At 41.7% G+C, this 17,472-nt stretch overlaps 1 protein-coding gene across 3 annotated transcripts in view; it reads left to right on the top strand.

The window, feature by feature from the left end:
- The window catches only part of SMPX (small muscle protein X-linked), a 53,775-nt gene that overhangs the window by 16,286 nt on the left and 20,017 nt on the right, over positions 1–17,472 (top strand). For 2 of the 3 annotated variants that reach the window (XR_006710906.1, XM_045471813.1), the window contains exon 4: positions 5,925–6,069. Coding sequence is in view for 2 of the 3 variants with exons in the window: in XM_045471813.1 (XP_045327769.1) it covers positions 5,925–6,059 (135 nt within the window). In the remaining variant the exon portion in view is untranslated. Of the gene's footprint in view, positions 1–5,924; positions 6,107–17,472 lie in introns of those variants that run through there. The other variant, XM_045471814.1, reaches the window with a different exon arrangement.

Raw genomic sequence — 17,472 nt, 5'->3', positions numbered from 1 at the left:
TTACTTGAAGATGCTGAGTTTAACATGTTGTTTGTTGATAGTGTGTGTGTGTGTGTGTGTGTGTGTGTGTGTGGTGGGGGGAGCATAGCCTCTCACATGCTTTTGGTCTGGCAACAGTCACTAGCTCGGTAAGGTCTCACTTGGAACTTATTCTGAACCGAGCAAGATGTATTTAGTACAGCTTCTGATGAGTGACAAACCCCAGTGGGAGCATAGGTAATAAGCACATTAAATTACTTGTGATTCAAACAAAAAGCCCCAATCTCTGTGTATTTCCTTTGAAAAGAGGACTTTGCAAGGGAGTCTATCAATTTCCATCTTTTTTTCCTCCCTCTAATTCTTTACCTTTCCTCTGAATTCAGATGCCGACTTGGCTGAAATGAAGGCTAAAATTCATAACAAGTGCATTAAATAGAGAAGGGTGCCTTCCTCAAGGTCTGTATTTCTTCTCCAACTGTGACTTTTCTGATGAAATTTGGAAGGTCTAATTCTGAAAAAAAAAATGCAGGTTTTGGAGCATGTCATTAGCAGAAGACAAGGAAAGTGGAATTCAACAAAGCCATAGGGCATAGCCAACTGTATTTTATCTTTCTAAAAAGACTTATTTTTGAACTTTTGTAGGTGACCTTTTTGGTATTTGCCCCCAAAGAACACCTATCACCATTTCAAAGTTTCCTAATAAAACTTTGCTTGTCCCTCATCTAACCTTTCTCCTCCCCCTCCCCCCGCCCCCCGTAAATAATTCCTGATATGGTCCCGAGTTAGTAGTTCCAGCCTCCTATCATTAGAAAGGTAAGTTTTCAAAGAAGGAGATGGGAGTATTTGAGTGATATCACCAAGTTCTGGAATTTCAGCCACTAGGTCACCTTTGATGAATAAAAAGTTTGAACTACAAGTTGAAAAAAACCCAGCACTACCCTGTTCTTATGGTACATAATCTCAAACTCTGATGCTACTGACTTGGCTATCCAGTTAACTCATAATCATGGGCTCTCCCTCTGGGACTTTGGTCAAGTATTTCTGAGCCTATGTCTGCCAAATACGATCCACTCTTTTCCTCAGAGGGTTGCTGAGAGGAGTCGGTGACATAATGGACACAGCACAGCCTACCAACCATTCAATAAATGATTGTTCATCATTTGATCTAATTATCCAATTTTCCTGAAGGACTCCTAGGCCTATTGTTTTGCATATTGTAAGAAAAAGGCATGGAGAGGTTGAAGAGAGGGCAGTGGAACTCTTCCCACACTTGCATGTATCTGTAATTAGGTTTTCTTCCTCTGTTTCCCTAAACCGTGTCTGTCACTACCATGGCAGTCATTCAGAAGGTGGCTTGACCCTTTTCCTCACTAAACTGATGTATGTAACAGTGGTTTTGGAGGTTTGCATCTCATCTTCCCCTATGGTACAGATGACCTTCAGTTCTCTGTACAACTGGTACTTTCCTCCTCACAAGTGTCCCAGTTAGGGGGTTGGGAAAACATTGTGCTCTCACTCTTGTCCCCAGTCTGATGGTTCCAGTACATTCTAAAATAGACAAGAACTGATGCAGCCTGTTTGTGAACACTTACTTTATGACCAGCCACATTTACAAATGGCTAATCAATATTCTTCACAGGATGGAGGGAGTGAGGTATCCACAGAGATCCAGAGACCCCAGAAGTGTTTCTGGAACTGAGGTATATCTTTCTCATGGGCTATATCCCAGCTCATGGGCTGGGAGGGTGGAGCTGAGAATGGTATTCCATTACTGTATGAGCAGAAATGAGCTCTCAGGACTTGTGGGATCTTAGGTAGGGGGAGGATCTGATGACTCAAGGCCTGGGCTGGACCTTAGAGTAAGTTTCTCATGGAAACAACATTGCAAGGGGAGCAGTTAGGCAGCTTGGCTTGGCTACAAGGTGAGTTAAGTAGGATTTTGTTGGTTTGCCACCTTTTGTCGTATAGTTTGAAGGCAAAAATGGAATCTGAATTAAAAATAACCTATACAGGGGTGCCTGGTGGTTCAGTTGGTTGAGTGTCCCACTCTTGATTTCAGCTCAGGTCACGATCTCATGGTTCATGGGATGGAATCCCGAGTTATGCTCCACGCTGACAGCATGGAGCCTGCTTGGGATTCTCTAACTGCCCTGTGCATACACATGTGTTCTCTCTCTCTTAATAAATAAATAAATAAATAAATAAATAAATAAATAAATAAATACACAGATAAATAGATAAATAAATAAATAACTCATACAACCACACTTTAAAAAAATTACCTAATTTGCAAACCTGGAAATGCTTACTTACCTAGTTTTGGGATTTGTTGCCTAGCCTTGCATTAAGATAAGCACTGTATAAAATGGAGATCATAACATACCATCCCTGAACACAACAGGCCACCTCTGTCACAGCCAGTAGCTCCCCCATCTCATGCGTGAAGAGGTTGTATCCCAGTAGGAAGCCAGGACCAGCCTTTGGCCCTCTGACAAGGCCTGTGAGTGCTGGCTGGGTCTCCAGCCCACCTATGGTCTCTGGGAGCCCTTTGCTTTGCTCACAGAGCTGGAGTACACCCTCCGTCTGCCCAGCCCAGCCAGAGTTTGGCATGTGCCTGACACAGAGGCCTTGCAGCCAAATCCTAATAAATAAGGCCAATCTTTTGGATAAGACAAGGCAGCTGCTTGTTTAAAGCGATTTGAAGGGTACTGACAAGGCTCCACTCTGCTTCCCAAATCTCTCTTTTGACTGTAATTCCATCATTATTAAGCCAGAAAATAGCATGTTGGTACTTTCTGTTAATTATTTCCCTCTCCACCTTGTCCCTTTACAAGATGCAAACACACTACTTAATTCTGGTCTCACACTTCCTAGCCATGAGACTATGGGCAATTTTCTTACTCCTTCCCTCCCTGCCTTAGGCCTCAGTTTCCTCAACTATAAAACAGGGATAATAGTAATATCAAATGTATAGGGTTGGTGTGAGGATTAAATGAGTTAGCATATGTAACTTAGAATAGCTAGCATTGTGTTTGCTGTTATTACTAAGTCCTCAGTGTCTAAGCATGAATGAGCACATCAGACTGTATTGCCCCACAGAGATGAGGTTAGGGGAAAACTCAACAGAGTGGTAGTAAAGAGGGAAATGAAGGCAAGATAGCTGGAAAATGGTTCACCATTTTGCCAAATTTTACAAATACTCTATAACCGCCCCCCCCACCCCAGGGGAACATTTCTCTTGACAACAGCCATTCCTGACACTGGTAAAGGTGCAGGGGCTGATAAACCTTCTCTCAAGCTCTCTTTATCTCAATAAAAGAATATCTTTCATGTCCCTTCTCAGTTCAAATATCTACGTACAAAAGAAAAAAAAGTACCACATATTAGCCAGATGGAGCCATCTGGAACCTTGCTTGTTCATGTCTTTATTTATTATAATTCTTACAACAAATTTATAGAAGAAATGGAATCGATTCCCAATTTTTTAAAAGATGAGAGAAGATTCAGTTAAGAATATGTACCACCATTAACCCCTTCCTGAGTCAATGTCATATCTACTTATTGAATATATCCACTTATAATTTCTATTATATGTGACCATACCAAATCAAGTGCTGAAAGTCTTACCTTATTAAAAAAACACAGTGCACTGAGGTTTTAATAACTTGAAAGTGACTAATATTAAATATTATCATCCTTTTTTCTGTGTATGTTCACATAAGTCTTTGCACATAGACATAACTATACACATTGGCTTTACATATTAAATGTGCCAACAGAGCGCATTTTGATATTACAAACACAGTGAAGGTGACATACCCAGGAACTTAACAGAAAGAATTGGAAACATTTTTCTTCTTCATGCTTCTTTATTAAGATCTACCCACCTAACCATCATCAGAACATTCATAAGTGAGGAAACATTTTTCATTTCACTGCTGCACATATTAAAAAACCCCATTTTATAGCCTTGTTTAAAATCTCTTTCCAAAAGTCTAGGAAAGAACATTTTGGAATACATGGTCCTCCAGGTGGATGTTTAATAGTTTTGATTATTGCTTCTAAATCGCCATTTATAAATGGTGAATGTGTGTGCATGACAAAAGGAAGCTGATTCTATGACTGTGTACATCAGCCTGAGGAAACACTATTTGCCAGATATTTACAACAGGCACAGTCTACACTGAATTACTTTATCATTTTGTGTGGGTTCCATCTTAGCTATTTCATCAGTACTGTGCCAAGGTTCAAAGAAAATGACTATAGGAAAAAACTATCAGCCCTTCATAGAAGAACAGTAGATGTACAATGTTTTATATTTGTACTTACCCCTCAAATAGGCAATTCTATAAAGGATATGCCTACAAAATAATTGGTTTGAGGTTGGGAATCTTGAACAGTCTCTTCCCTTTCCCTTTAGGTTCTAGACAATTTGAGAACTAGATGTAGGAGCCAGATGGGGGCAAAGAACAGCATTAGCTTTTACCCAAGTCACATCGCTGCCTGATTAGGTTGGCAACAAGTATGGGCTTAGGGCTCGAACCAGAGGCAAATGTGCATTTTTTTACTCCTTTTCCCTAGAACTGTATCATTCATTCAGTTGTTGGCTGAGCAGATGAAGCCCTGCCAGTCCCACATTGTGACCATGTAACAGTGGGTCCTCCAAGGAGCAGACAACGGTGGGCTGAGATGTGGAAAATATTTACTGGGGAAACCATTTGTAAGGAAAAATGGGAAGGTGGTTAGACCATGATGTGGGTGAAGAAGAGTGGGACAGAGAATTGAAGTGAAACCTCTTAGATCTCACTGCTGTTCTAAGGACAATTCTATAGCCGCAGTTGCTCCTCAAGAGTCTTGTCTCCCAGGAATGGGCTGGCCTTAGGATCCTGTGGCACTCAGTCATTGGCCACGAGCAGCCGTGGGAAGTGTGACTTCAGCGTGGTGCGGCAGGTGGGTTGCAGGGTGAGGCAGCTGGGACTGTTATTGAATTACCCTCCTGGCAGAAAGCTGATCCGACAGGCGTGCTCTCATGGCTGCCACAGTGATCAAATGTTCCTCCAACACCTTCCTTCCAGGGCTGGAGAATATGTTCCCCATGTCTAGCATAGGCGTCTAGCTAACAAGCAATTTCTTCTGCAGTAATGACTTTGGAGTTCTAGGAGCCACACACAGCAACTGATCTTATTGTTTTAGTCACTGTTAATATGTATGTTTGGTGTATGTACACAGAGGCATGTATTTGTCATTATGGTACATTCTTGGGATTAACGAAACAAACAAAAATCGGCAAGCATGTCATCTATACCAGGCTCTGGAGGAGCCACAAAGAAAAGTATAGAATGTGGTCCTGCCTTAAAGCTGCAACAATATAAAAACATTAAATAATAAGGAATTTAAAATAGTTCCCAAAGCAGGAAGAGAGAAGTGGGCCTCCTCTTGCCCCATACTGTCCCACCCACATTCAAGAAGGTTTGCTTATGTCAGTGTCAGTTTGTTTATGCTTCTAGGAGACGTTGTTGGAACAAAGGCTGACAGCTACTGCACCCCAAACAAAAAAAATGTTAAACTCCTGGACAAAGTCATTGCTAGAGCCAACCATGCACAAACATTCTACAAATCTCTGCTGTTCAGGCATATTAGGATCCTAAGATACGAAATTAAATTTGATCTCGTAAGGTGCTTCTCTTGGAAACACAAATCCTAACTAGTCATAATTTTTGTTAGTTATCAGACATTGAACAGTACTCTTGTGTTTTCTAAGTCATGTGGAAGTTACTTGTTTTCTTCTTCCAACTTTATTCTATATTCCTCCACAGACTTCAGGAGATCTTCTTGGGACTCTGAGGGTGTCTCAACAGCACAGGAATGCGGCTAGAATTATCCTTTGACAGAGAGACCAAATGCCTTTTTCAGTGAGCTGATCTCTTTCTCTTTTTTCTCTTCAGGGTGCTCCTCCCACCTCAGATGAGGAGAAGAAGCCAATTCCAGGAGTGAAGAAATTTCCAGGACCTGCGGTCAACCTATCAGAGATCCAGAATATTAAAAGTGAACTGAAGTATGTCCCCAAAGCTGAGCAGTAGTTGAAAGAAGGTGAGTGAAAAATTATTTCCTTCCTCTTAAAAAGACCACTGTAAAATGGATGAAGGAAGTTTTCCACAGGAGTCTGGAATTCCAGAAGCATTGATTAAGCGCCAGGTCCTTCAGTTTAGAGTGGTTTTTATCGTGCAGAGGTTTTCTGGGAAAGCAAAGCTTTGTGGCCATTGAGGATGTCTGCCTGCCAACCCCTTTCTTAGTTGGGGGAGGACAAGGTTGGGGGAGGGGAGATGCTTGGGAGGAGGCCTTGAGGAGCTTTTGATTGTGGGGTCCAGGGAGCCCTCCCTCATTCCATGCCTCAGTTTCCCCACCTAGATGCCACAAAGAGTGATGAGCAAGTCCTGAGGAGGGGATAAGAAGAGCAAGGTGCTGAGGAGGTCTGGAAGTGTAAAGGGGGCAGGGACCAGTTTAGGCCTTGAAACCAGTAACCCAGATGTGTGCAAAGCAGACCAAGAGGACCCAGTGATGACTCAAAATGTGCATGAGGGAAGGGTAGGCGCAAAACTGTACCTGCCATCCTCCCGAAGAGGCAGTGCAGTCAGGGCCTGTGACCTTATTTTCATTTTAACTGGATCTGCTCAATGATGACCCTTTGGTGAGGGCTCTGCCCTGCCCTCCATCTGCAGACCCGACACATGCGGACCCGCCTGCGAATTCTGCCACCAGGGGGCGTATGGAACTCGCCTGGCCTTCCTTTCCAACTCTCCTGTGAAAGCCTGAGAGCAAATCTACTTTGTCTAACATTACTGAATCCTGCCGTGCACAGTTTGTTCCATTCCTTAAGCAGAAGTTTAAGTTTAGAAGAGAGGAATCTATATTGATAACATAAAACAGGTATTTTTTTTTACTTCTACAGAGAAATTTATTTTTATTTTATTTTTTCTAATTCAAGTATAATTAATATACCATGTTGTATTAGTTTCAGGTATGATAAAACAGGTATTTTTCTGGCTGACTGCCCATTCATTCGTTTGTTTGTTCATCAAGTCACTCATTTATTGAACCAATATTTACTGAGCAGCTATCATGTCCTGAGCACTAGAAACATTTATTAATCACATACCATGTGCCATTTACTGTGTGAAGAGCATCATATCCATTGTTTCTGTTGAGCCTTATTGATACCCACTTACTGCCCTCATTCTTGAGATGGATCTTCTAGAAAGACTGATTTTCCCCATCTTTCATGCACCCTAAAGAAGAGATGTGACTTCAAAGTTAGTGCTGTCACTTACTTGTTATCCTGCCTCACCTCTTCCTCCCACTGCACCTTATGAAGGATGGCATACTCCCTGTGGGTGTCAGGGTGAGGTCCTCTGACCATGTAGGTACAGACACAGCACTGGGGCCCTGCTGTGTCTTCTCCTGTAGACATAACAGAGGACAGAATGTTCTCTGGGGTAATCCCATGTGTAATGGCAATGTTACTTGTGTCATGTTTATGCTGACTTACAATGACATTTGCAAGTTAGTTCTGGGGAAACGATTACTTTATAGTACAGAGAAGGAGGAGTTGTTTTGAGTTAAAATAAAAGAACAGTATCTAGTGTTTTCAGCATGCTTACATAAAAGAACAAAGGAGTAAAAATCAAATACAGTGGACTCTATGACTCTAGAATGAATCCCAGGAACCTGGTTGGGAACAAAGTTACATGAGCAGATTTGACCCAAAGTGTGGCTACACACACTTGTCATTATTTATGACAGAATGACACAAGTTGATGGCGAACATCATTACACTCAGTCCTGCTTATATAGCCAGGCGGAGATGAAATACTCCAATATGCTTGGGACAAAGCTGCAGGACCTTCTTGTAAGAAAGCCCGGGGAAGGGAAACTAATGTTTTGTAATATTTATCATCATCATCATCCAACCAAGGCCAGTTACATACATGAATCTTTAATGTAAACTTTAAAGGGTTTGGTTTTATGAAATCCATGTAGACCTAAATTTAACCCCAGTTACAGTTTCAGAAGAACCTGGTTTCGAAGATTCAAAGGAATGCTGTTTTAAAATTAGCTCAGAGAAGGGGCGCCTGGGTGGCTGAGTCAGTTGAGTGTCCAACTTCGGCTCAGGTCGTGATCGCATGGTTCATGAGTTTGAGCCCCACGCCAGGCTCTGTGCTGACAGCTCAGGGCCTGGAGCCTGCTTCGGATTCTGTGTCTCCCTCTCTCTCTGACCCTCCCCCACTTGCACTCTCTCTCTCTATCAAAAATAAATAAATATTAAAAAAATTAGAAATAAAAATAACATAAAATAAAATTAGCTCAGAAAGGATCTTATACTATTATCTGGCAATGATTTTGCAGCCTTGCATCTGTGGGTACTGTAATGGGGAACAATATCAACTCAATAAAATATCAAAAAGTTACCCAAACATCCAGGACAAATTTTTGTTACTTCATTTTTCCTAGAGAAGACTTTAATGATTATTCTCTCACGAAGCAATTCCAATAATGCAAAACCACTCAGAGAGGCCTATTTTTCCTTATTCTTACAAGAATGTGAGAACCTACATTGTCAGAATAATTGATCTGAATTCTAAATGAGGACATTGCCAAGGAATGATCTTTATTTCTTGTAGGAGAGGTATTACGTTGGTTTGCTTTTGACTTATCAATTCTTCTCCTGCAAATACGTCAGATTTTGAGACTTCCATGGTCATGGTTTGTGGTCACAGAGGGAGAGCATTTTATTTTTAATACTGATTGATTCAGTGGACTTATAAGGAGTAAATATCCTGGACCAGCCATAATTTAGCCCCTCACTGGTTGGATTGATTTCCTCCTTCTTGGGCTACCATTTTGTTACCTATCCTCACCATGTCCAATTCAATGATTCGATCAAACAGATTGTTGTTTGAAGTTTGAGTGAATAAGTCCATAGCATCAAACACTGTGAACACCACGAGACTCAAGGCTCAAAGTCCAGGTTATAACTATTACAATATTTTAGACATGTAAGATAGACCGGCATCTCCTTCCAGCTGAGATCAATGCCTCCTTTTAAGTAGGATTTCAGATTCTTTCCATGTCCTATGCCATGGCTACAATTTTTCACAGAAATTGGTTAAAAACATTACAGGATAGGAACCAGAAAGGCCAGTAACTAGCCAGTTGAGGACCAGGAATGGCTTTTGGCAAAGGACTTAGGGCCTGGACCCAATCAGGAACCAGAGCCAGGCAACACAGGGACAGTATGTACTGAGTCAAGACCAAGAGACACAGTACTGTCCCAAATGGGACCCCAATCCAGGTTGGTATAGTCATGGGGCACGGGGCAGGGTAGGGTGTTCAGTCACGTACTCTCAAGATTCTCCTGGCTGTGAGTTAAGGTGGCCAGATGGTAATTTAAGCAAGCCCAGGAGCCAGAGGAAGAGACAGGACTAGCGGCAATGTCTGAAAACCAAGAGCCCTCCAATACTCCCATGCTTGTTGTTTGCTGCTTGATCAGGAATCGCCCATGTCCATAGTCAGAAGCCACCACCTGGAGGATGGCTTAGGGCTAGTGTCCAACACTCTGTGTCCATTTCTGCTCCCTCTCAATCCTCATATCAGACCACAGATGCTCAGTAAAGAACCTCTGTACCATGGCCATTTTTCTTCATTCTGTGCTAAGATATATAGATAGCAACCTTTGTCCCCTGCTCTCAGGATACTTCAGTCTTGGTGGAAAGATAAAATAAAATACTCTAAAAGGTAAAAGGCAGCAATTAAAGAATTAGACAACAGTTCAGTGATTCAAGATATCCAACAGCTGTTTATGACCCCCTAAGTAGGCAATTATGTTATGATTTATGAGAGGGAGAACTCATGATGATTTTGGGTCAGGGACAATTTGAAGGAGGTGCTGAAAATGGAATAGTTTAACAGAGGCTTAGAATTAGCCTCTGGACATATGGAATGCCCAGAACACCATTAATAGATAAGTCTAGTGAAAGCAAACAGTTCCTCTAGGGCAATATTCTTAAACTTCTGGAGCAGAGCAAAATAAGATCCCACAACCAGCCCATACCATCTCTTCTCTTTTTCCAGCAATAAAAGAACTCAGTGATAACAAAGAATTGGAGAGGAACAAAATAAATATCAAATAAAAATGATTAATAAAGGTAAAGCCTTAGGTCTACAATTATGTTAATGAACACAAAGGGCAGCAATTGAAAGTCCTGGGACCGATGAAGCACTAGAAAGAAACTGTCCTTCTGAAAAAGCTGCAGGAATTCTTCTCTGTGTTGGACAGTGCAGCATGGCCACATGTTGTGTGGCAGCAGACTTCATGATTAGGTACTAAACCAGGGTTTCAGAAAGAGGCAACATTTTAGTGATTCTTAATAACCCACTTAATAGCTTTTGGACATGCATATAAGTGAAAATCTAAGGGCCAAATCCCCATTTGCTGTTAAGGACTGAGGAAAGTACTTGTGCTTTTGCATCAGGAAGACTTCTGAGGTCAACCAGTGGGCACTGGACCATACTCTGAGAAACACTGTGGTAGGGCTGTGAGAGTGAGTTCAAATGATCTGCAATGCCTACGTAGCCATATACACCACCATGGTCTCAAGTTAGCCTCAATCCCATACCCCACATCAGTCAACCAGCCTTGCTTCTGGATTTTGTGTATGTGAAAAGAACTATTATGATGCCTGATAGAGGAGATGTGCCTTCTTCCAGCACTCTGTCCCACCCCTGGCATCTTCTGTTTATGTGGTCACAATAGTTACCAAAGTGATGTATTGGTTTTCTTGTTTATAGCTTCTCAAAGGCTAGGGGGCACCTGATAGATCATGCACACACAAGGCATGTCTGTAGAATGTCACAAGTGCTCTGACCATAGCAAGTCTGCGGGTCCCTAGAAATGCGTTCTTGTAAACTTCCCACGTCCTTTTATTATCAGGGAGATTACTACTTAAAAGTAAGACTAGCCTTCCTTCCAAGGTCTGAAAGTAACAGTGTTGACCATGATCACTTAAGGGCTCAGAAATTTGACTTTAATTCAGATTATAACATTATTCCTCTTGGAAACCGAAAAATGAAGGAAGACATCAGTTTTAGTTCATAGTCTTCAAAGGGGAGAAAACCTTGTAAAACCAGAAGAGAATCATTTAATTATCAAGGGTTATTTGGTTTTACTTTTCTAAGACTATCTAGGTCCAGATAAGACATATTTATGAGATGCCATTTCTGCTAGAAGAGAGCATAAGGTGTTCATTGCTCTTAAATGTTAAGTATTATGCATCACCGTTGTTCATGCTGATTCAGGGGCTAATTTTGAGACTGCTGGCAGGAGGGCAAATTGACGTATCCAGACATTTGATGAAGAGTACATTTAGCACTAGACCCCCAAAATACATGGCACAAAAACTGACAAAATTGAAGGGAGAAATGGACAATTCAACAATAATAAAAGGAGACCAAGACCCTATTTTCAACAATGGATGGAAGAAAGAGACAAAAATCACAAGGAAATTGTTTTAGTCTTCTGGGGCTGCTGTAACAGAATACCATAGACTGGGGGGGGGGGGCTCATAAACAGGGATTTATTTTTCAGAGCTCTGGAGGTGGGGAAGTGTAAGATTGAGATGCCGACAGATTCATTGTCGGGTGAGACCCTGCTTCCTGGTTTATAGATGGCTATTTTCTCACTGTATCCTTGCATAGTGGAAGGGATCAGGGAGCTCTCTGGGGTCTCTTTTATAAAGGCACTAATCTCATTCAAGAGGGCTCCACTGCCCTCATGACCTACTCACCTTTCAAAGGCCCTACCTCCAAACAGCAGAAATAGAAGACTTGAATGATACTATAACCAACTAGATCTAATTGACATCTATAGAACACTCCCACCCAACAACAGAAAAATACATCCTTCTCCAGTGCACATGGCACATTGTCTAGGACTGGCCACAGGTTAGGCCATAAAGCAAGTCTCAATAAGTTTAAAAGGATTGAAATCGTGTCAAGTATGTTGAAATTAGAAATGGGATGAAATTAGAAATTGGTAACAGAAGAAGTTTGGGAAATTCATATGTGTGGAACTTAAATAAGCACTCCTGAATAACCAATGAGTCAAAGAAGAAATCACAAGGGAAATTAGAAAATACTTGGAGAAAAACAAACAAAAAATACAATAAACCAAACTTGTGGGATGCAGGAAAAGCAGTGCTTAGAGGGAAATTTATAGTTGTAAACACATTAAAGAAGATCTTAAATCACTTAGCAACCAATCAAATCAATATTAGCAGTTCCATATTTGGGAAATATGCCCTTTATTCTCTTAAACTTAATTAATATCAATCATGGCAGATGATTAAACTGATATGTAAATGGAAATATCCTTCCTTTCAAATAGTAAGATGTAATTGTAAGTGTTAAAAATAAATTTGTATAGATACCATAACAACAAAATAGAAGGTGGGAAATAAAAAATAATCACTCATAAGATCACCATTTTTACCATAAGACTCATTTGGATAGCTACCCTTCCAGTCTTTTCCTCTGAGTTTACATATTGGATACAATACAATACAACTGGTTCTCCTTTTACTTTTTCCACTCTACATTTTCTTGGAAGAGCATTCTTTATGTTGCTTTGTGGCCTTCCGAATGATGATTTATTTCTCACACTGTTTGGCTTATCATGATTCATAACATTTTCCCTTTTCCAGAAGACAAAGGATTGGTTTATTGTTTTCCAGATAACTAAATTTAAAAAAAGAAAAAAGACTTCTCCAAATATCTTTTCTGTTGTTTGCCAGAAATTTTTGTCTTCAATTTTAAAATGTTCCCCACTTCAACTCAGTTACAGAAGCTCTATCACTTTTTTTTTTTTAAGAAAATGGCTTTATCCTGAGATTTTTCACTCCCCAGTGAAGTCATATTTCTTTTGATTTGTGATGCTCTTTTTTTTCTCCCCACTTGGTTAGGATAAAGATGAGTTTTGCCATGGTTCTGAACTGCCTCAAGGTTTTATTCATTTGTTTTCCTGACCAGCAGAGCTATTGTTCTAGGCCCTGGTACAACCTGTGCGGGTGTAAAGTGCTCTTGAGGGTGAAAGTAAGGAGCCTTTGAGCTGATTGTGGCAGTTGCTTTAAGAGCCTCTCCACAGCAAACACACAGAAGCTATCTGGACGGTTTCTATTTTTTTTTATATAAAATTTTTTTAACGTTTATTTATTTTTGAGACACAGAGAGATAGAGCATGAACGGGGGAGGGTCAGAGAGGGAGGGAGACACAGAATCTGAAACAGGCTCCAGGCTCTGAGCTGTCAGCACAGAGCCCGACGCGGGGCTCAAACCCACGAACTGCAAGATCGTGACCTGAGCTGAAGTCGGACGCTTAGCCGACTGAGCCACCCAGGCACCCCTGGATGGTTTCTATTAAAACAGAGATCTGGAGGGCTGAGCAGGTGAGCTGGTGGGAGGGAGTTGGAACTGGCGATAGAGTGTTCAGGGACTAGACCTGAGACCCAAGAAGCACAAATGCTCCAGCCAGCTTGGTAGAAGATGGAGGTGACTCAGGACCCAGATCTGTAGAACCCTGGACACTGGCATGTAGATTTCCATGGGATAAAGGACAGTTACAACTGACACCACTTGCCCTGTTTGCAACACAATGGAACTCATTACCCGGTCTCAGTAGTTTGGGGACTGGTGCAGGGCAGCAGGGTCTGCAGACAGCTTGAGTTGCCACAACTGGAGGGAGGTATGGCTGGTACTGTCATCTAGTGGGAAGACCCCAGGGATGCTAGGAAATGTCCCATAAGGTCAAGGACAGCCCTCCCCCTACAAAACAAAGAATTATCTAGTCCCAAATGTTAGGAGTGCTGAGAGTAATAACCCTGATTTACCTAGTTTAAAGGTTGATGCCAGGACCAACTTTTTGCAAACTTACCTTTCGAACAATCAGTGCATTGTATTTTAAAGAAATTAAAACATTAATAAAAATAATTAATTGCCTAATATTTATAATCTCTTTACATTAATCAGAGACTTAGGGATAAAACCCTCTTAAGTAGGATTATTTTGTCAGCTGCTACACTAAATATATTTATGATATATGGTATATATGGAATATCCCTGAGTTATAATATCGGGCCTTAAACACAACTACTTTTTGTAGGTTTTTATCTCAAATGTATCAGAAAGCAGTAGGTTATCTTAGCAGTTCATCAAGTCTTTTAAAATATTAATGTTAAGCATTTGCAATCGTCAGCACCAACATCAATGTCATCATTTGTATTGTCATTGTTAGCACTACCATTTAGTATGTGTTCAGGAGATGCCCAATGGCATGTCTTATGCTTCACATATTTCATTCACTCCTCGTGCTGACTACATGGGGTATATACTATCATGCCTGTTCCCTTATGGGGGAAAGAAGGCTAAGAGACTTTACAAATTTGACCAGGGTAACCCTGGTTGTAAGTCACAGAGGTGAGATGTAAACTGTTATCTGCCATACTCACAGCCACTCCTTCTAATCACTATCACCCACTGCATTGTTTTAAAATGTTCTTAGTCCTATCTTCCAGGCTTTGCAAATCTTTCACTGTGTTAGTTTGGAGTAAAACAAGCAAAGGCTAAAGAGACTGCAGAAACTGTCACCTTCACAAAGAGGTGACGCTATAATTGTGACATGTTGGTTTGTTCATTCATTCTTTCATTTGCTAATTCCTTACTTCCTTCATGTGTGCATTCATTAAGCATCAAGCATGTGCTTGGTGCTGAGGATATCAGTGTTGTAGACTCCAACACGAATCAGTGTCTAGATGGGTTCAGTTGAATGGGGAGAACAATGCATGAAGCACAAATAATTGGCTCTTTTTAAAGGTCTTGAAAAAGAGGAAGGGTAAATATCAGAGAGAGCATAACAGAGAAAAGGACTGAAAGAAAGGCAAAGGAAGAGAAGGGAAGGAAGGAAAGAAGGGGGTGGACGAGCAGTTGATAGCGGCTGGGGACAATGTGGACAGGGCTCAGTGCTGACAAAGCTGCACCAGAAGAAGGAGCATGAGGCCTCTGCAGAGGACGCCTTTGCCACGGAGATGAGAGAGGGCTTGGCAGGCATCTCCGTGTCATCATGAGGCAGCCGGCTCCTACCCGTGAAATCTTTTCTCTCGTTCCCTCTCATGCTGTGTGCAGCCCACACAGAAAACTGGGGAAATGAATTCCAGGCTGTCTAATTGGGCTTGGCTGCATCGTGACAACACTGCTCATTTTAACTCCCTCCACACATTGTGGCATTTGAGAAGGAGAAGGAATCATGAGGAGTGAATCAAGACTTGCACATTGAACTCATAGTCCCTTGCCACCGCTCCCTGTGGATCATTCCACACTCTCCGGTTTAGGGCTTTATGCAGATGGCGAGGTGGTCGCTGCTTTAATCCCAGGCGGGCTCGGTTAACTAGCTTCTCACTGAGGGAGATTTCTATTAAGCAGTCGACAGATTGGAGTTGCTTTTGTCCAGGCAGGTGGCAGAAAGGGTGCTCAGAATAATTCATCTCGACTGCTGGAAAAATAGCAGAAAGCAAGCATGTCCTCTTGCCCAAAAGTCATTGGATGCCTTCTGTAGAAAGGACAGTGGCACTTCCTGCCATCCCAGAAGACCTGCCCTGACACGTAGGAGGCACGGCCTAATCCTTAACAAGTAATACACATGTTGCACTGCCTAGCTCTTGCTTCACCCTCAATTTTGGACACAGATGACAGGTATCACGACTGCCTTTGAGGTTCAGATGCAGTGATTAATTCCTGTGAACTTACCAAACAGGTTTCTTAAATTCTGAGTGTTCACACATCCATTTATTCAGACTCCATTATTTTTCATCTTCTAATCATTTTGTACATGAGCTACCTGGAATTTGATTCAGGTGAATGAACCTTTTTCTTCATAATGCAAGGTAATAGCATCAACTGGATTTGAATGCGAAGGATTAAAGCACTGGAATAATTTACTCAGTGAGTTAGTGAACATCTGCACACCTACTACATACTGGGCACTATGTTAGAGGCAGGCGATACAGGAAGGTGCCCCTCCAGGCACTCCCAGTCCAGTCAGGTTAGGATGTGAGAGGCGACATTAGCACATAATGGCTACAGCAGGAAGGACGAGACGAGACACAGCCTTTGAATATAGGTGATGAAGATTCTAGACAGGACGCTGGAAAATAGATATTCTACTGAAAGAAGGTGGAAGGGTGTACACTTTAGAGGTGATTCAGGTGTAGGTTCATGCCCTGGCTTTGCAATTCCCTTGGTCTGTGATTTGGCATAATTGCTCTGTTTCTTTTTCTGAAAAATGACAAACATACCTAGCTCAGAGGGGCGATTTTGCTCCCTACCCTACGGGATATTTAGCAATGTTTGGAGAAATTTTTGGTTGTCACCCCTCAGGGTAGATACTGTTGGCATCTAGTGGGTAGAGGCCAGTGATGCCACTGAATTTGTCACAGTGCATAGGACAGCTCCCCACAGGAAATGTCATTAATGCCGAGGCTGAGAAACACTGAACTCCACAGTGTGTATACAGTCCTCAGCATAGTGGTAGCTATTATTACTGATGATAGCATGTTAGCATCAGAAGGAACTTAATTGAAGGCACTGGCTGTACTAGAGTAGGTACATCTGCGCTCCGCTTCCAGCCATATCGCATAGTAATTCTGTTACTTTGGGCAAGTTCCTGGTTACTGTGAGCCACATCTATAAATAGGAGTGGTAATACCTATCTTGAGAGGGAACCATAAAGACACTGAATTGACTCAGATGGTGACCTGGCATGAAACAGCATCCAGAAAGTGTTCATTCCCTTTGTGGTCTCCACGTCTTGCTTATGCCCTCCATCCTCTGACCCTTTCTACCAAAGGCAGGGGTCAGTTGGTTGGTTTTTAAATGAAATAATCTCTAAAGAATAGCTCTGCATCTTTTGCCTGGGGAATATGAAAAATCTCACTGAAAATGAAACCCCATTAACTGTCTGTGACTAAGATGAGCTCACTGCAGCACTTGTAAGCATCGGAGAGGATCTCTTTCTCAGTTGCCACCCACCTTACATCATTTGAGCTTTCTAAGGTGTAAGTATGCTCATTCTCCTGGAGGAGGCACTGCGGTCCCATTTTTCAAAACTGGCAGTCGCTCCAGTATCCAGAGCCCTTGTCTCGACAGCAACATTACAAACATTTCATTTGAGCACTTTCATTTTGTTATGGAGACTTCAAGGGATTTCCACCCCTGACCATTTTTAAGTAGCAGATACATCCGGTTTGTAATTTCAGACTTTTCTCTGAAGGCAATCAGTTTAAGAAATATTTAGAAGGTCAAGCTGCCACACTACTATCAAGGAAAAGTGAAACAATGCATTTGAGACACCATTTTACTGAGCATTTAGAATGGGCTTGATGGCAAAAAGAG

Source organism: Leopardus geoffroyi, chromosome X (assembly GCF_018350155.1).
Source record: "Leopardus geoffroyi isolate Oge1 chromosome X, O.geoffroyi_Oge1_pat1.0, whole genome shotgun sequence".
In the NCBI taxonomy this organism is placed as follows: domain Eukaryota; kingdom Metazoa; phylum Chordata; class Mammalia; order Carnivora; family Felidae; genus Leopardus; species Leopardus geoffroyi.
Note: the sequence above shows the minus strand (reverse complement) of the source record. Positions and strands in the feature narration are given on the sequence as shown.